The 15,035-nt window shown below is 45.5% G+C and overlaps 1 protein-coding gene across 2 annotated transcripts in view; it reads left to right on the top strand.

Moving 5' to 3' along the window:
* Window positions 1-11,833, top strand: part of LOC146763174 (ubiquitin-associated protein 1-like) — a 112,944-nt gene extending 101,111 nt beyond the window's left edge. For both annotated transcript variants that reach the window (XM_085571328.1, XM_085571329.1), the window contains exons 5-8: window positions 5,154-5,189; window positions 5,617-5,814; window positions 7,256-7,357; window positions 9,779-11,833. In XM_085571328.1, the coding sequence (XP_085427454.1) occupies window positions 5,154-5,189; window positions 5,617-5,814; window positions 7,256-7,357; window positions 9,779-9,919 (477 nt within the window). In that variant the 3' untranslated portion in view covers window positions 9,920-11,833. The remainder of the gene's footprint in view (window positions 1-5,153; window positions 5,190-5,616; window positions 5,815-7,255; window positions 7,358-9,778) is intronic.
* The last annotated feature ends 3,202 nt before the right edge of the window (window positions 11,834-15,035 follow it).

Raw genomic sequence — 15,035 nt, 5'->3', positions numbered from 1 at the left:
ACATGCTCCTGTGTGAGGCTCCTCCACAGGCTGCAGGTGGATCTATGCTCCTGTGTGAACTCATCCATAGGTCACAGTCCCTTCAACTCGAGTTCACACTGGAGTTCCATCTTGTCCATTACAGCAGCAGTGCTCTGGCGATCTGCCAGCCCAGGCACATCGCCATTGCTGTTATCTAAACATCTCCAGGCACAATACAGTGAGGTGATGAGCCACACAGCACTACAGCAAGCAGAGGAAGCAAAAACCAGCCACTAGTGAGCACTTGACTCTAATATAGTCAGGCAAGCAAGCTCATGGCAAGCACAGGAGCCTGCTAATTAATAAACAGCACTAACAGCTATACATTTATTCTAGCACATTCCAATCAAATCTGTTATCTTGAACCCTTTGATCCCCATGTTGAGTGCCAAATAGGACTGTTGTGGTTTAACCCCAACCAGTAACCAAGCCCCACACAGCCATTTGCTCATTCCCCTGCCAGCGGGATTGTGGAGAGAATTGGAAGGGTAAAAGCTAGAAAACTTGTGAGTTGAGATAGGCAGTTTACTAGGGAAAACAAAAGCTGTGTGCACAAGCCAAGCAACACAAAGAATTAATTCACTACTTCCCATGGTCAGGCAGGTGTTCAGCTATTTTACAACTGTGAAATGACACATAACAATTGGGAATATAAATGCCATCACCCCAAATGTCTCCCCCTTTTCTCCTTCTTCTCCTGTCTTTATATACTGAGCATGATGTCATAGGGTATGGAATATCCCTTTTGTCAGTTGTGGTCAGATGTCCTAGCTGTGTCTTCTCACAACTTCTTGTGCATCCCCACCCTCCCCACTGGCAGGGCAGTACAAGAAGCAGAAAAGGCTTTGGCACTGTGCAAACCCTGCTCAACAATAATAATAAAAACTCCCTCTATGTTATCAACAGTCTTTCCATCACACAACCTTATACTAGGTACTGTGAAAAAAGCTAACAACACCAGCCAAAATCAGCATATCAGTAAGCTTGTTATTTTTTTCCCCCAAAGAACCTAAGATCTGAATACCAGTATTCATGAAGCCTAGTGAAAGCTGTATGGTCAAATCCTCTAGTTGGCTCTAAAATAATCTGGCTGCTTCTGTCCAATATAAATGATGTTTCAGTGGTTCTGTGGCCTTACCTGACATACTACAGGGTTTTGTGACACCATGTGCTCTGAAACAAGTGACACTGCTGCTCTCTTCTCATCTCTTTTCAGACTTAGGTAAATGCATTCTGACAACTAGTATATTTTTTGGCACAGGAGAACAAATGTTTATTGATTACTAGAAAAAATTTAATACAGTGAACTTTGGCAGAAACAGTAGCATGCTGAGCAACTGCTCACTGTTACAGATCACAGGTTTGAGAGGTGACTATCATCATATGTAGCTCAGAGGTTAAAACTTGAAGTATGACACATCTCTAGGGGTTAATATGAAAGATCACTTACAACTAGATGACCACATTTTCACTCTTGACTATTGAAATTGCTATGCTGGATTAGAATTTATTAAAGACTAAGAGCACTAAGAGCAAAGGTATATTCTCAAGAATGCTGTAAGGAAAGATACAAACTGATAAACAAACAAAAATAGTCTTATTAGGAGGATCAATAAAGATCTTAATTTGAAACTGTTTCTACTCTGGAAGTAGCAAACCAAGAAATAGGTATGCCAACAGAACTAGACTTCAGAATGTACTTGTTTCATATTTCCACAATATGGTCCCAGTGGCTGGAAAAGGACAGCTGAGTTGCAAGAAATTGAATCACAGAATCATTTAGGTTGGAAAAGACCTTTAAGATCATTGAGTCTAACCTTTGGCCAATCACCACCTTGTCAACTAGACCAGAGTACTGAGTGTCATGTCTAGTTCTTCCTTGGACATGATTTGTAAATGCAACAAAATTTTGAAATTCTAATTGAACTAAATGTAACAAAAGTCCCCAGAATGTGAAAATTATAGAAGGAAGTTGCAGTCATCTCTGTGACTGGGAGCAGAAAGGGCATGTCTTCCTTCAAGGTTACACAAGGATAAGCCTGTCCTTTTTAGAAAGGCTCAGAACAATTATATGTCCCAGTGTATTTCACAGTGGTTTTTATATAGAATTTTTCTTCTTAGAAGACTAGACATTGTAACTTTGGATTTGGAGTTCCCACTGGAGTTTATGCTTTACCAGTGAATTTGATCTAGGGTTCTTTGGATGGAAATAAATTTGTGATTTCTCTGAGACTGAGACTGCATTGATTCTGTTCTGGGTGGTCCCCTCTCCTCAGTGTGTTTATGGTGGCTTTTTTTTTTTTTTTTTTTTTTTTTTTGTCTTGGTTGTTTGGTTTTACTTGGGGTTTATTTTTGAAGCTCACTAGTTTGCTTTTTGCAGCAATGGCAGAGGGGAGAAATAATTAGTGAAGTCAGCAGGTTGGAATTAAACAAAGCTGATCAGAGACCTAATTAGTATGATGCATTTAAAGAAATCTGGTTGCTGAAGAATGGGGAGCTCCTGGTAGACCATTCAGAATATATGATGTATGCAGGCACACCAGCTGCAGACAGGACTCCCTGCCTATAAAGTCCCTAAAAGTAGGCACAGTGTACAAGTACATACTGAAAGCAATGTATGTTTGCTTCTTGAAAGGCATTGAAATGCAAGTTTGGGATGTAAGGGGGCATGACTGCTGAATGACCAGTCCTAGCTTTGTCCCCTGAAATTCCTTTAGCTGTTTCCCTCCTCCACTGGAAATCACTGACTTCAAACACAGGTTGTTAAGCTCAAATACATTGAGAAAGAGGAGTTGGTCCTGGACTATTGAATGTCTAGTCTAAGAAGCAGTATTGGTTTTCCTGGCTGCAGCACTGATAACAAAGCATCATCCTTCAGTTTGATAACCAGCTGATTTCAGAGCTACTCTAGAACCCCACTTCAGTGTATCCCATATTCTAGTGCTTTTTGCTTTGGCAAAAATATCTGGAGGAAGGGGGTGTGTGAAGAGCTTTGAACCCCTCTACCACCATGAGGAGAGGTTCTTGCACAAACCAGTCCATCAGACCAAACATGATTTATTGGGCTTTGTGTCCTAGAAGATAAATTATTACCCCAGAGATAAAAATAGGTAGAAATGCAGAACAAGTCCTCTTCCCCCCCCTTTTCTTCCCCAATAGATGGAATTTGCCAAAATCCTAACATATTGTCTCAAAATTGTTTTTCTATTAATAGGATTTTTTTGTTGTTGTTGTGGTGTTTTTTTTATTTGTTTGGGGATTTTGTTTGTTTTCTTGTTTTTTTCAGTTTGGGTCCAAAGAAGGCTTTTCTGAAAGATGTAGACAAGCTTTCAAACAATCTATGTTGTCTTAAAAAGATATTAAGGAAAGGCAATAAACATAGGCCCTTGGTCCAAAGTGATTTTTTGCAGTCTTTTAAAATTTGATTTAAAATTTGATTTAAAATTTGATTTAAAATGCAGGAAGACTTTGAAATTGATTAATTGAAAAGGGCAGAGTTCTGACTTTGTACTGCTGTTATCTTGGGTAAAGTAATATAAAGTAGAGGGTTGGTTCTGCCCTCTGGCAGCCTGGTTCTGCAGAAATGGAGCAGGTGTACAGCAAGGAACATTATCCAGCCTTGTTGGTGTACTGAGAATGGGACCAAGTTTTGGGCACTGGTAGAAAAATTGCATGCTCTTTTTAGACAGTGTACCATTTTGCTCATATATGGTGGTGCTATGGATAAGTGATTTAGGTCACTTAAAGAATCACCATCAAAAGTATTAGCAAAAGTGGATTCAATATGAATTTATAAAAGTGTGATTTAACAAAGTTTGATGGCAAGGTTCACTCTATTACTTACTACATGGATGAAACATACAAAAGAAAATCAAGTTAGAATTTATTTAGAATCATTTACACAGAGACCAAAGATGCAAAAGGGTAAGAGACACCCTCCTGTTGACTCACAAGGTTCATAGTGGACCCCCTTGGTTTCTAAACTCCTGACAGAGCTTAGGTGCAACTAGGTGCAATTTTAGTATCAGGTTTGGAAAATGGTTTATGTCTAATGGAATTAGCTACATGGATTTCATTAGTATTAATTCAGCATGCTATCAGTGACTTACCAAGGATCTGTTGTGAAATAAAGGGTATCTCCACCTCAGGTAACGAATCTCAAAAACTGAGAGACATCCCAGCTCAAGGGGAGAGTTACCGGTGTGCAGTCCATTTGCAATTTAGAGAGAACTCAAATTGGACTCATCCAAAGATCTGTTGTTGATAAAAAGTGTCTTTGCCTCCAGAAGCAACCTTGAGAGGCGTCCCAGCTCAAGAGGAGACAACCGCGCTGCAGCCACGCTGCCTAGCAGGGAGAGCTCAAAGGTGGCTCACTTAGACTGTCATATTTATGAGATAAAGTGGTTGGCTTGTTGTCAAATTGCATATGATGGGAAAAGTATACATGAAACTTCTTAAACACACAACTTTCTTTGGTTCTTGATAAATGCATCTTGGAAAAATCACATACAATTCATGTGTTAATTGCACAATCATATTCCAAGCTCATATGCATCAATGCTCTCTGCTCCTTTGTGTTTCATAGAACTACAGCTCAGACTTTTACCTCCTTTGGAGCCTGTATCAAACTACTGCAGGTTTAGTTAAGGGGGTTAAGTGCATCCATCACAGGTGTATGGAATGAAGTGCTTTGAGAGTAGAAAAGAGGTATGCATTTCTCTTACTCCTCACAGTAAAAAAAATTAAGGGAAATCTCTAGGCAATGATTTTAAAATTATCACTATCATTCAGCTGGCGTGTTACACTGAGCTTTTTGAACACATAGAAGTCACAGTGACAGAATAAAAAAGCTTACAATTATTATGAGAGAGGACACATCCTTCTTGCCATATAATCTGTTTTTATAGAGAGCTGAAAGAAGAAATTATCCTTATGGTGTCTATTCTATAACTTCACATAAGTGTGTAATGTCTGCATCTCACATGTGGAAACCTGATCAGACCACAAGTCTCCCTAGTATTGTAGACTTATTCCCATATCTCTACCATAAAACCCTTCCTCCCCAGCTGTAGTAAATTCTCTTCACTGGTGCATAATGTTTATATTAATCTTATTTATGTGTTGTCCAACAGGTGCACTCAGACTACAAGGAAACAAAACCACTTACGGTAAGTTCCCAAATACCTGTGTGCTTGCATTGGATTATGTTTCTGAAAATCTCCAGAAGTAGTGTTCCTTTGAGTACAGAAAATCGTAGGTGATGAGTAAACTGAGGGTAAAGGAAGCAATCTGCATGCTTCTGCTAAGGTACAGGATTTGGCTATATCATATGGTTGGGCACTGAAAGGTTTTCATCCACTGGTGGGAGAGGATATATTGGAAAGAATCTGAGTTGTTGGTTGCTGTTGTGACGGTTAAAAAAGTATGGTGGGAATCAGACTGTGCCCTGCTTGGTTTCATCCGAACAGTAACTTCCCAAGGGCAATCTAGAAAGCCTCCTGGATTAATTATATGGGGTATCCTGGTTCTGCACTAGCCAGAAAAAGGATGAGGGGATGCAGATGATCATCACAGCCTCTGGATTTTCCCCTTTAGGTAACACACCAAAATTTCCCAGTGTCTAAAGTGCCTAATAATATCAGCTGCACAAAGCAGTCAGGTGACCCCGCTTCTGAACTACAGCAGGCCCTCTCTGCTAGTGAGAGGCAGTGCATAGAGACAGTTGTCAACATGGGATATGCGCCTGAGGATGTCGTGAAAGCCATGAAGAAGAAGGGGCAGAACATAGACCAGGTAAGAGCTTGTGCAGTGGGGAAGAAACCCTTGATCGGATGCTGATTCTGCTGAGAAACAAACCTAGGTTTGCAAAATGTATAGGGGGAATATATTTATTCTAACAAGGGGTTGCAGCCTGTAACTGCTGTGAATTTAACCACTAGAGAAGTTGTCATCTGGTAATAAAGGCTCCCAAAACCAAAGAAAAGAGTGTCCATGCTTGTTTCTGATGAGAAACTGAGTCAACCACACCTGTGGGTGCTGGGTAAGAGCTGCACTGAGCTTGGGATGGACCCTTAGCTCCATGTCAAGCTGGGAGAGGTACTAGGCCTTCCCAGAAGCCACAAAACCATCCAAAGTAAGCTTAGCATGGCTCTATGCCATGCTTAGTGCCATGTGACAAAAAACAGCCAACTTCCCTTGTTCTGAGCATGGGTTGCAATGCTGATGTCTCTACTTGAAGAGAGATTTTGCCCCTGCAGGCTTACAACATCCCTGAAAGCCTCTTGCAAGGCACCATTGACCAACTTTTTTTTGTGTGCTGTGTTGCTTCCTGCCTCATGTGTTGCCTCAAACACTTGCTAAAACCGGGTCATTGAACATTAAGTGCTGCAGAATGTAGTGTGGCTCTGTGTCTTGGATCCACTTCAAACATTTTAAAGCATGAAGAGTGTGGCCAAACTTTCTGTGTGGGAAACCCTTGGGGAACTGTGTGCAGAGCATTGCCTGGCAGGACTGTACCTGTTGCCTGGGGAGAGGAGCGTCCCAGTGACTCCTTGCGGAGATGATCTGCTTGCCCACTACTTACATATCGAGAGTGATTTAAGCTGTGTGCTGGAGTGAACTGTAGTATCAAATGAAAAAAATGTCTCTTAGTATGGTGGTTTTAAATCCTGCTGTATTTGCAAGCTGTGTTCTTTTGTGGACCTAGCATTACCTATCAGACATTTCCCTCACCTCTCAGAATTGAGGACAGATAAGAAATTTGGCAGTGGTTTCTGTGCATGTGAGCTGGGATTTGCAGGTCACTCACTAGTATGCTGAATTGATCTTTAAAGGCTGAATCCTTTCAGATTGCATTAGCTCTTGTGACTGGCTGAGAGGAAGCTAAAAGCTGAGACATCTTGACTGTTAAATCTACAGTTTCATCTTAAAAACTTGTAGTATAAAAAGCACAGTTAAACTTCTAAAAATTGGCTTGTGAGACTGTTCTGACTAGAGCAAATGATGTTCAGAGCTGGTGGGAGAACACAGGAGGACAAAAGGGCTCATCTGCTTTCTCTGAACAAGTTCTTGCATAAAGACTGTCTCAGATCTACTAGGAAGAATTTTATCTGAGTCCCTGGTGAAGCCCGGGGTAAAGTCATGCTGAGCCCCTCTGCATATAAAAAGATGGTATTCAGCCATGTGCTGCAGATGCTGCTCTGCAAGCTTAGTTTCTTTTCTTCATTCCCCACAGGTTTTGGATTACCTGTTTGTACATGGACAGCTTTGTGAGAAGGGCTTTGATCCACTTCTTGTTGAAGCAGCTTTGGAAATGTACCAGTGTTCAGAGGAGAAGGTGAGGACACAATGTGTGCAGGAATAGAGAGAATGTGCAGTTCCTCTGGCTGATGTAATTCTGGCTTTTGTGGTAATGCCACCTTGTTTCCAAAACTGACTGCTGAAGGGCATTCCTGTTGTGATAAAGTGACTATGTGTTAAAGCATTAGAATTATGCCATGTTCCTTTATCATTCTCACTTGCATGCATTTTTATGGAGATAGGATTTTTTCAAGACCCTGCTTGTTCTGGTTGCAATGTTTTGAACCCAGAGTTCTCTTGTGGGTGAGGTGCTTGGTACAGAAACAGTTAATTTCAGAAGCAGCAAATTATCTTTCAAAACCTGCCAGCCTCCCCTGGCTGTGAATTTTTTTAATTGTTTGGCTGTTTTACAAACACCAAAAGTACAGAGACAGGAGCAAGTAGCCAGCTCAGAAGACAAGCAGGATCTTTTAAATTTTGGCTGTCTGTTGTGTGCCCAATTATTTTATGAAATCTTTAGAGGTGCAACCCAGCCCCCCAGACATAGAATAATAGAATGGTTTGGGTTGGAAGGGGCCATAAAGATCATCTAGTTCAAACCACTCCCTCTTCCCCCATAGGCAGGGATACCTGGAAGGTGCTCAAAGCCCCAGCTTTTCTTGGCAACCTGTTCCAGTGTCTGATCACCTTCACAGTAAAACATTTCTTCCTAATATCTAACACAAACCTACCCTCTTTCAGCTGAAAGCCATCCCCCCCTTGTCCTATCACTCCATGCCCTTGTAAATAATAATTTTCCTGCTCTCTTGTAGCCCCTTTAGATACTTGAATGCTGCAACAAAGTTTCCCCAGAGCCTTATCTTTTCAAGGCTGAGCAATCCCAACTCTTTCAACCTGTCTTCATAGGAGAGATGCTCCATTCCTCTGATTATTTTCATGGCCTTCTCTGGACTCGTTCCAACAGGTCCACATCTTTCTTGTGCTTAGGACCCTAGATGTGGATGCAGTACTCCGGATGGAGTCTCACCAGAGCAGAGGGGGAGAATCACCTCCCTTGACCTGCTGCTCACACTACTTTTGATGCAACCCAGGATACACTTGGCTTTCTGGGGTGCAAGTGCACATTGCTGGGTTATGTCCAGCCTCTCATATACTAGCATCCCCAAGTCCTTCTCAGCAGAGCTGATCTCAATATATTTATCCCCCAGCCTGGATTGATCCCAGTGTTTGCTCTGACCCAGGTTCAGGACCTTGCACTTGGACTTGTTGAACTTGGTGAGGTTTGTACAGGCCCACCTGTCAAGGTCCCTCTGGATGGCATCCCTTCCCTCCAGTGTGTCAACTGCACCACACAGCTTGGTCTCATCCCTGTCCATGCCACCAACAAAGAAGTTAAACAGCACCGGTCCCAATACCAACCCCTTAAGACACCACTCATCACTGGTCTCCACTTGGACATTGAGCCCTTGACTGCAACTCTTTGAGTACGACTGTCCAGCCAATTCCTTATGCACTGTGTGGTCCACCATTCAAATCCATATCTCTCCAGTTTGGAGACAAGGATGCCATGTGGGACAGTGTCAAATGCTTTCACAAGTCCAGGTAGATGATGTCAGCCGCTACTGACGTCATATTTATGCCTTCTTGCCTTTCTTGGACTCTATGATGAGCTTGCAAACAGAGGAACAACAGTGTGAAGATGGGAGCAGTGATGTAGTTCAGTAAATGAATTTGCTACTGGCTTAACCCCAAAACTGGAAATGGCTAATCTCCTGATCGCCCATCTCAACCAACTTGATTTTGGTTTGATTTTGTCATCATTTGGCATCCCTTCCCCCAAAGTGGAGCAGAGGTCCTGTAAATCATAGAGGATTCATAAAAGTCTGATCAGTCATTCACTTCTTGTTACTTTATTTTTCTTTTTAATTAGGGGAGGATTTGTGGTTTATGTTGGTAGTATTGTAAACAGTGTGTCCAAGAGGATTTGTGCTAATCCCACAAGTTTGTCCTAGATCTGAAGAGTCATTTGATAACAAGGGCTATTGTGCTGTTCCCAAAGTCAATGTAACTTTTAAAAAATTCAGATGCAACAGTAGTTGGTAGATGTGGGAGTGCAAGGTGACATTAATCAGAGTCTGTTAAGCCAGGCTGATAAATTTCCTACTGGGAGAGACACCCCCGCAGACCGTATTTTGGTGCCCTTTGATGAAGAGGATTTTGGAAATGCAGGCCTGCAAACCCAGGGGACTGAAGGTGAGGCTCTGTGGGCTACTGCACCCAGAGCTCTGCCAACTGTAGTGTGAGCAGACTTTCTCCAACCATTGGAATGGGCTGTACTTGGGGTGTAGAAATCCACCCTGTGGGGTGCCCAGTCACTGAAGAGTGTCTATGTGCTAAACCTCCACTGAGCACCGATCCTCTTTTCTCTTGCAAATAATGGACTATCTGTGTCTTTCAGATGACAGAGCTTCTCCAACTAATGAGTCAATTTAAAGAAATGGGCTTTGAACTAAAAGACATTAAGGAGGTCTTATTACTACATAACAATGATCAACAGAAGGCTTTGGAAGATTTGATGGCCCGTGCAGGAGCCAGCTGAAAACACAGTCCTGGATTCTCATCATGCAACAGAGCAAGACCAGGGTGACCTAATCTCAGCAAGGAGTTTGGCTTTTTTGCATATAAGGGAGAATGTCTGAGCAAGCCCGCCCATGTGCATCACTCCAGCATTTCTCTTTCCACTGAGAGCCAACTTTCTTTTTTAAATTAAAATTTTAAAGTGTCCTTTCCTAAGTTTCTTTTTTTCCAGCTTGGCCACAGAGAGTTTAGACTGTCCAGTCTCTACTGGAATTGTACATAGGTAGAGATGGGGTAGTTTCTCCCACTCAACTTTGCACTGGAGTTGAACAGAACATTGTTAGTTCTGAAATTAGGATGCTTTGGTTCTTTGAAGCTGCTTTCATGGTGTCTGCTTGTACTGAATTACTTGATTGTGTCATAGTCCAGATTAACTGGTTAAATTTGACCTTTAGTGCAATGGAGTTTTATTTTTTTGGGGGAAATTAGTCTGCAACTTAGTAAAACACTGTTTCAGAAACTGTTGCTATGCATAAAGACAGAGCCTATTCCTCTTGGGTTTCTTTACCCATGCATCCAACACTTCTGCCAGACATGAACGTTCAATGCTGAGTGATCTGTAAATTCCCTTGAAACAGGTAAGTTGTGAATTCTATCTGGACCTGCAACTTATGTTGGTTTTTGAACCTGAAGGCAGAGAGCTGGAGTTTAGTATTTTTAACCCCCCAGGTTTGTAGGATATTTAAGGCAATGCTCTGCTAGGAAATCAGTTCTCTTTTTGTTTTAAATGATACTCAATGTGATGCAGAAGGCTCCTTTCAAGCACTTTCTTTAAAAGAGATATAGTCACTGCATTAGTTCCATTTCTCACACTGTTATAGAATTGCATAATAACATCTAGTACTAGAAATCAGCTTTTGGGTTGGTTTTGATAGTTGAAGTTCTAAGTACTTAAAATATCAACAGTCTTGAGGAATCTTTAAAGTAATTCACTAAATATTTTGATTCTGCTGAATAAAAACTAACAAAATCCTCAATATAACTGCCAGTGTCATGGTTCCCATCTCTCATGCTCTTTGCCTTCAACAAATTAAGAACTTGCTGGATTCTGCCTGCTCCTATAGGCACACGTGCACACTGTGTGTTGGGCAGAACAACCAGAGGTCTCCAGGCAGATGGCTGCAGTGGTGCAAAAGCCACGCCTAGGGATCCAAACTAGTGTTATGGCATGGAGCTGGGAGCATTGAGAACTTAGGCAGGGAAAAATGACTTGGCTCATTTCCTCAGTTTAAGTTTTTCAGTAGGAGGTTTTAGCTCATCAGGACCCTGAAGGAGATGACATTTGTCTCTATTATGTTGTTAACTTTATATGACCAAAACATGTAATTTGGGTCCAGTGTTAACTCCTGGAGTTGTCTGTGAGGTTCTCAACTACATTAATTACCTTTCCTTAAAACAAAATGATACTGACAAATTATGTACCTGGTAAGTATCTAGGAGGTGTGGAGATGAATGATGAATAGGACCAGGACAAACTGCCTTGCACATATCCCATAGTATTGAGCTTCACCAGCTTCTGTTAGTGGGACTGAAATTAACACTTATCTAAGAAGGACATTCAGCAGCTGGTGGATCAGCAGCTGCTGCCTCTGTGGGTACAGGTAAAGCAGTTGTCCAGCTTTCCTTCCCAGGTGAGAAATGTGACAGTTTGAAATTAAGAAATGGGGTTCCTGATTAATCAGAAAAGCTGGAAAAAAAAAACTTGAACTGCTTTATTGTCACTGCTGAGAGCATTCGGTTGTGTTACTTGTTTCAATTTTCTCACAATTAATATCCAAACATCTGTCTGGTACTAGACAATATTGAAAGGGCAATAAGTCTTGCCAGAAAAAAAGCAACTATTTAGACCAAACTTCTGAATAAAATAATCTCTTCAGTTGTGTTAATGTGTGTTGTTTTTTTGGTCTCCCCACTACAGTAACCACTCTGCTTATGGAGACTGTTGTAGAGATGAGAGCAGAGAGGTGAAGATGGAAACTGATACCTGTAAAGCTGGTGGTCTCCTTCCAAAAAGATGTACCCCTCTGTGTCTTCCCTGGTGACACTGCTCTTGCTTTGTCAGTGAGGTTTTTGGATTTTCATCTGTATTAGGTTTGTATGGCCAGGTTTTGGTAGAAGAGGGGCTACAGGCATGGCTTCTGTAAGAAGATGCCAGAATCATACCTCATGTCCTGTTGCAGATGATAGATAGATATGATTGTTCTCTCAGCTAACTGGATGTCACTTCTGCCCCTAGATGAATCCTGGAGCGAAATGGACTGTTCCATCCCACCCCCCAAAAGATGTGTGGCTCACCCCACACCTCTATACCTGCCCCTAAAACATCAGTGTCTGTAACCCCATTGGCCCATGCCTTGTCCCGGCCCATCTGGGAGCCCCTAATAAAGGGGCTCTGAGAGGCCATGCGGCCTCTTAGAACTTCTCCCCCCTCTTGGAACCTCTCCCCCTCTTGGACCTTTCCCCCTCTCTTGAACTTCCTTCCCCCCTAGGGCTTCCCCTCTCCTAAACCCTCCGTTTGTCTCTCCCCTCCCCCATCCTCTTAAGCCCGGCCACGTGCTACGCCTGAGAACACGAGGCTCAGTCCTTCCTGGACCCCCAATAAACCTCTTTCCCCAAGAGCAAGCTTCAGAGATCTCTGCCTCCCTCCACCCACACCGTGCTGGAGCGTGACCCCATCCCACAACTGGCGCCCGACTTGGAAAAGGAATCCACACATCTCGACACCTCTCCATGCACGGTAATTACCTGTGATAGCCCCCTCTTCACTGTGAGCACAGGCTGTCGTTGCTAGGCAATGTAAAAGCCGAGCTCTTTAAGGATTTGCCGAGGCAATCTACCCTCGAGAACCATAGCCCGTGAGTAGTGAGCTTTTGGAGCTCTTGGAATTGCCCCGAACAAGGAACTGCTGCGGAGCTGCAGCAAACCCGAGCTGTGAGCTGGTGGCACGTGGCCACATTAAGAGAGCGCACTGAGCACTGCCTAGCACTGCCTGCACTGGACACCCCAAGGGGGAGGTCTGAAGGTCCCGAGCATGGAAAAGCCGTCCAGAGAGACGTCCGGAGTTCTGAGGGGACCTCTGCAGAACCCTGAGGAGAGGGTCTCTGCTTTTGCAAACTCGAGGTGAGCTACACAGGTCTAAAATATGGGACAATCCCACTCTGCCCTTGATAGAGATCTCTATAAGCAACTTAACTATCTTTTACGTAGTCATAACAGTATTTTGTCTAAGAAAGAGTTAAAAAGCCTCCTGGAGTGGACTTTTCTCCAATTCCCTCATGCTGAGCGGTCAGCCGCCTTTACCAGAGAATTCTGGGACTCTGTAGGAGATAGGCTTTTTATTGACATTTGTAGAAGAGACCCAAAAGCTTGCAATTTGCTCCCAGCTTTTAGAGCTGTGGCCGAACTGTTCGTTCCGCGAAAGCCAGTCCTGGCCATGTGGCCGGCCCGCGCGGTTGCTGACGACCCCGCCGCGATCCCCTTCAACCCCGCCCCTCCCACCTCCGCCGTGATCCCCTCCCCCACCGGCTGCGGCCGCGACCCCACCCCCTGAGCTACGCAGTTCCTGCAGCCCCCGACCTGGCCCCCACGCCCCCCCCCCAACCCGCCCAACCCCCGCCCCGCGCTGCCGGGCGCCAACCCCCGCGGGCCCGGTGGCCGCCCCCACCCCTCCCACTTTCTCCACGACCCCCCTCCAACCGCCGCGGTCGCCCCCGCCTCCGCTGCAACCCTCCCCCCAACCGCCGTGGCCGACCCTGGCCTCATTCCATCCCCGTGCCGCACGCCCCCATCCCCCGCCCCCGCCGCCCCTGTCCCGGCCCCCGCAGCCTCCCCCGCCCCCACGCCCCTCCCCCTGCATCCCCCCAACCCCTGCCTCGTGCCGTTCTGTGCCGGCTCGCGTTGGCTCGGCGGCCGCGGGCCCGGCGACCGCGGCTGCCCTGATCCCTCCACACCCCGCGGGGCCCGCGGCCATGCCCGCTCCCTCGCCTACGTCCCTCGCAGCGGCAATCACCGCTTTCGCTGGCCTGCTGCAAAACCATTTGGTCCCATTCTTGCAAACGGCGGAGCCGGGGCCACCCGTGCCGCAAGAGCACGTTGCCACGCCCCCAATCCCAGCCGTGCGGCAGGACCCACCGGGATACCCGCCGCCCCCACCCCAGCCCAAGCCCCAGCCGCGGGGGGATGCCTCAGGGCCCCGCGCTGTGACCCCGCAACCCCCCATCCCCCAGCAACCTCCCCGCGGCGTGGGCCCGACATCAGAGGGCCCCGGTGGCGCGGCAGAGGCGGCCGCCATCTTGGCTCGGCCGGCGGACCACGTGACGCGCCCCGCGCATGCGCAGTTTGTGGTGCCCTCGGTCTGGCCGGTTCCTGCCGCCTCTGCCACGCTGCCGATGGAGCCTGCCGCTCCCCCCACGCCCCGTGCCGCAGTCTGCACCCAGCCAGAACCCCCGAGCCCAGAGACGGCGGCGGCGGGACCCCCAGAGCTCACAGGTGGAGTTCCACCACCGTTGCCGGGGTCGGGGACTCCTCTGTCACTTCCGGGTTCGCCACCGGATTCCTCCCTGCCGGATACACGCCCGGAACTCCTGGCATCCGCGCAACAAATAGTTCCCCTCACACCACCGCCCCCGCCGCCCTTGGGTGCCTCTGCTTCCTCGCCTACGCTGTATCCACATTAAACAGCTGCAGCCTCATCCTCGATACGTCCTTCCACACATGCTAGTTCCTCCCTGGGGGCTTCGCTTATAGACACCTCTCCTCCTGCCTCTCCACCCCAGCTATCAGCAGCTGCTGCATCTGACTTACAGCTTAGCATACAGCAAGAGAGAGAGGAACAGCACCTGGCAGCTGCTTTGACGAATACAGGATCCACAAAGAACTATACTACCCCTACCAATACCACCCCTGCTGCCCCAGTTTCCCAAAATGCCCAGAAAAGCATTGATAACCTCCAACTGATAGACAGGCATATATCCAAACCTCATAGTCCCAGAGAATGGACAGCTGTCCCATCTCAGGACGAGAGAAAATTCCTAAAAGCAGCAAAAGATAGTAGTTTCCCTTTTTCCTATGGTTACCAG

This window comes from Lonchura striata, chromosome W (genome assembly GCF_050655825.1).
Source record: "Lonchura striata isolate lonStrDom1 chromosome W, ASM5065582v1, whole genome shotgun sequence".
Lineage (NCBI taxonomy): Eukaryota > Metazoa > Chordata > Aves > Passeriformes > Estrildidae > Lonchura > Lonchura striata.
This window is presented reverse-complemented; position numbering and strand designations above follow the sequence as displayed.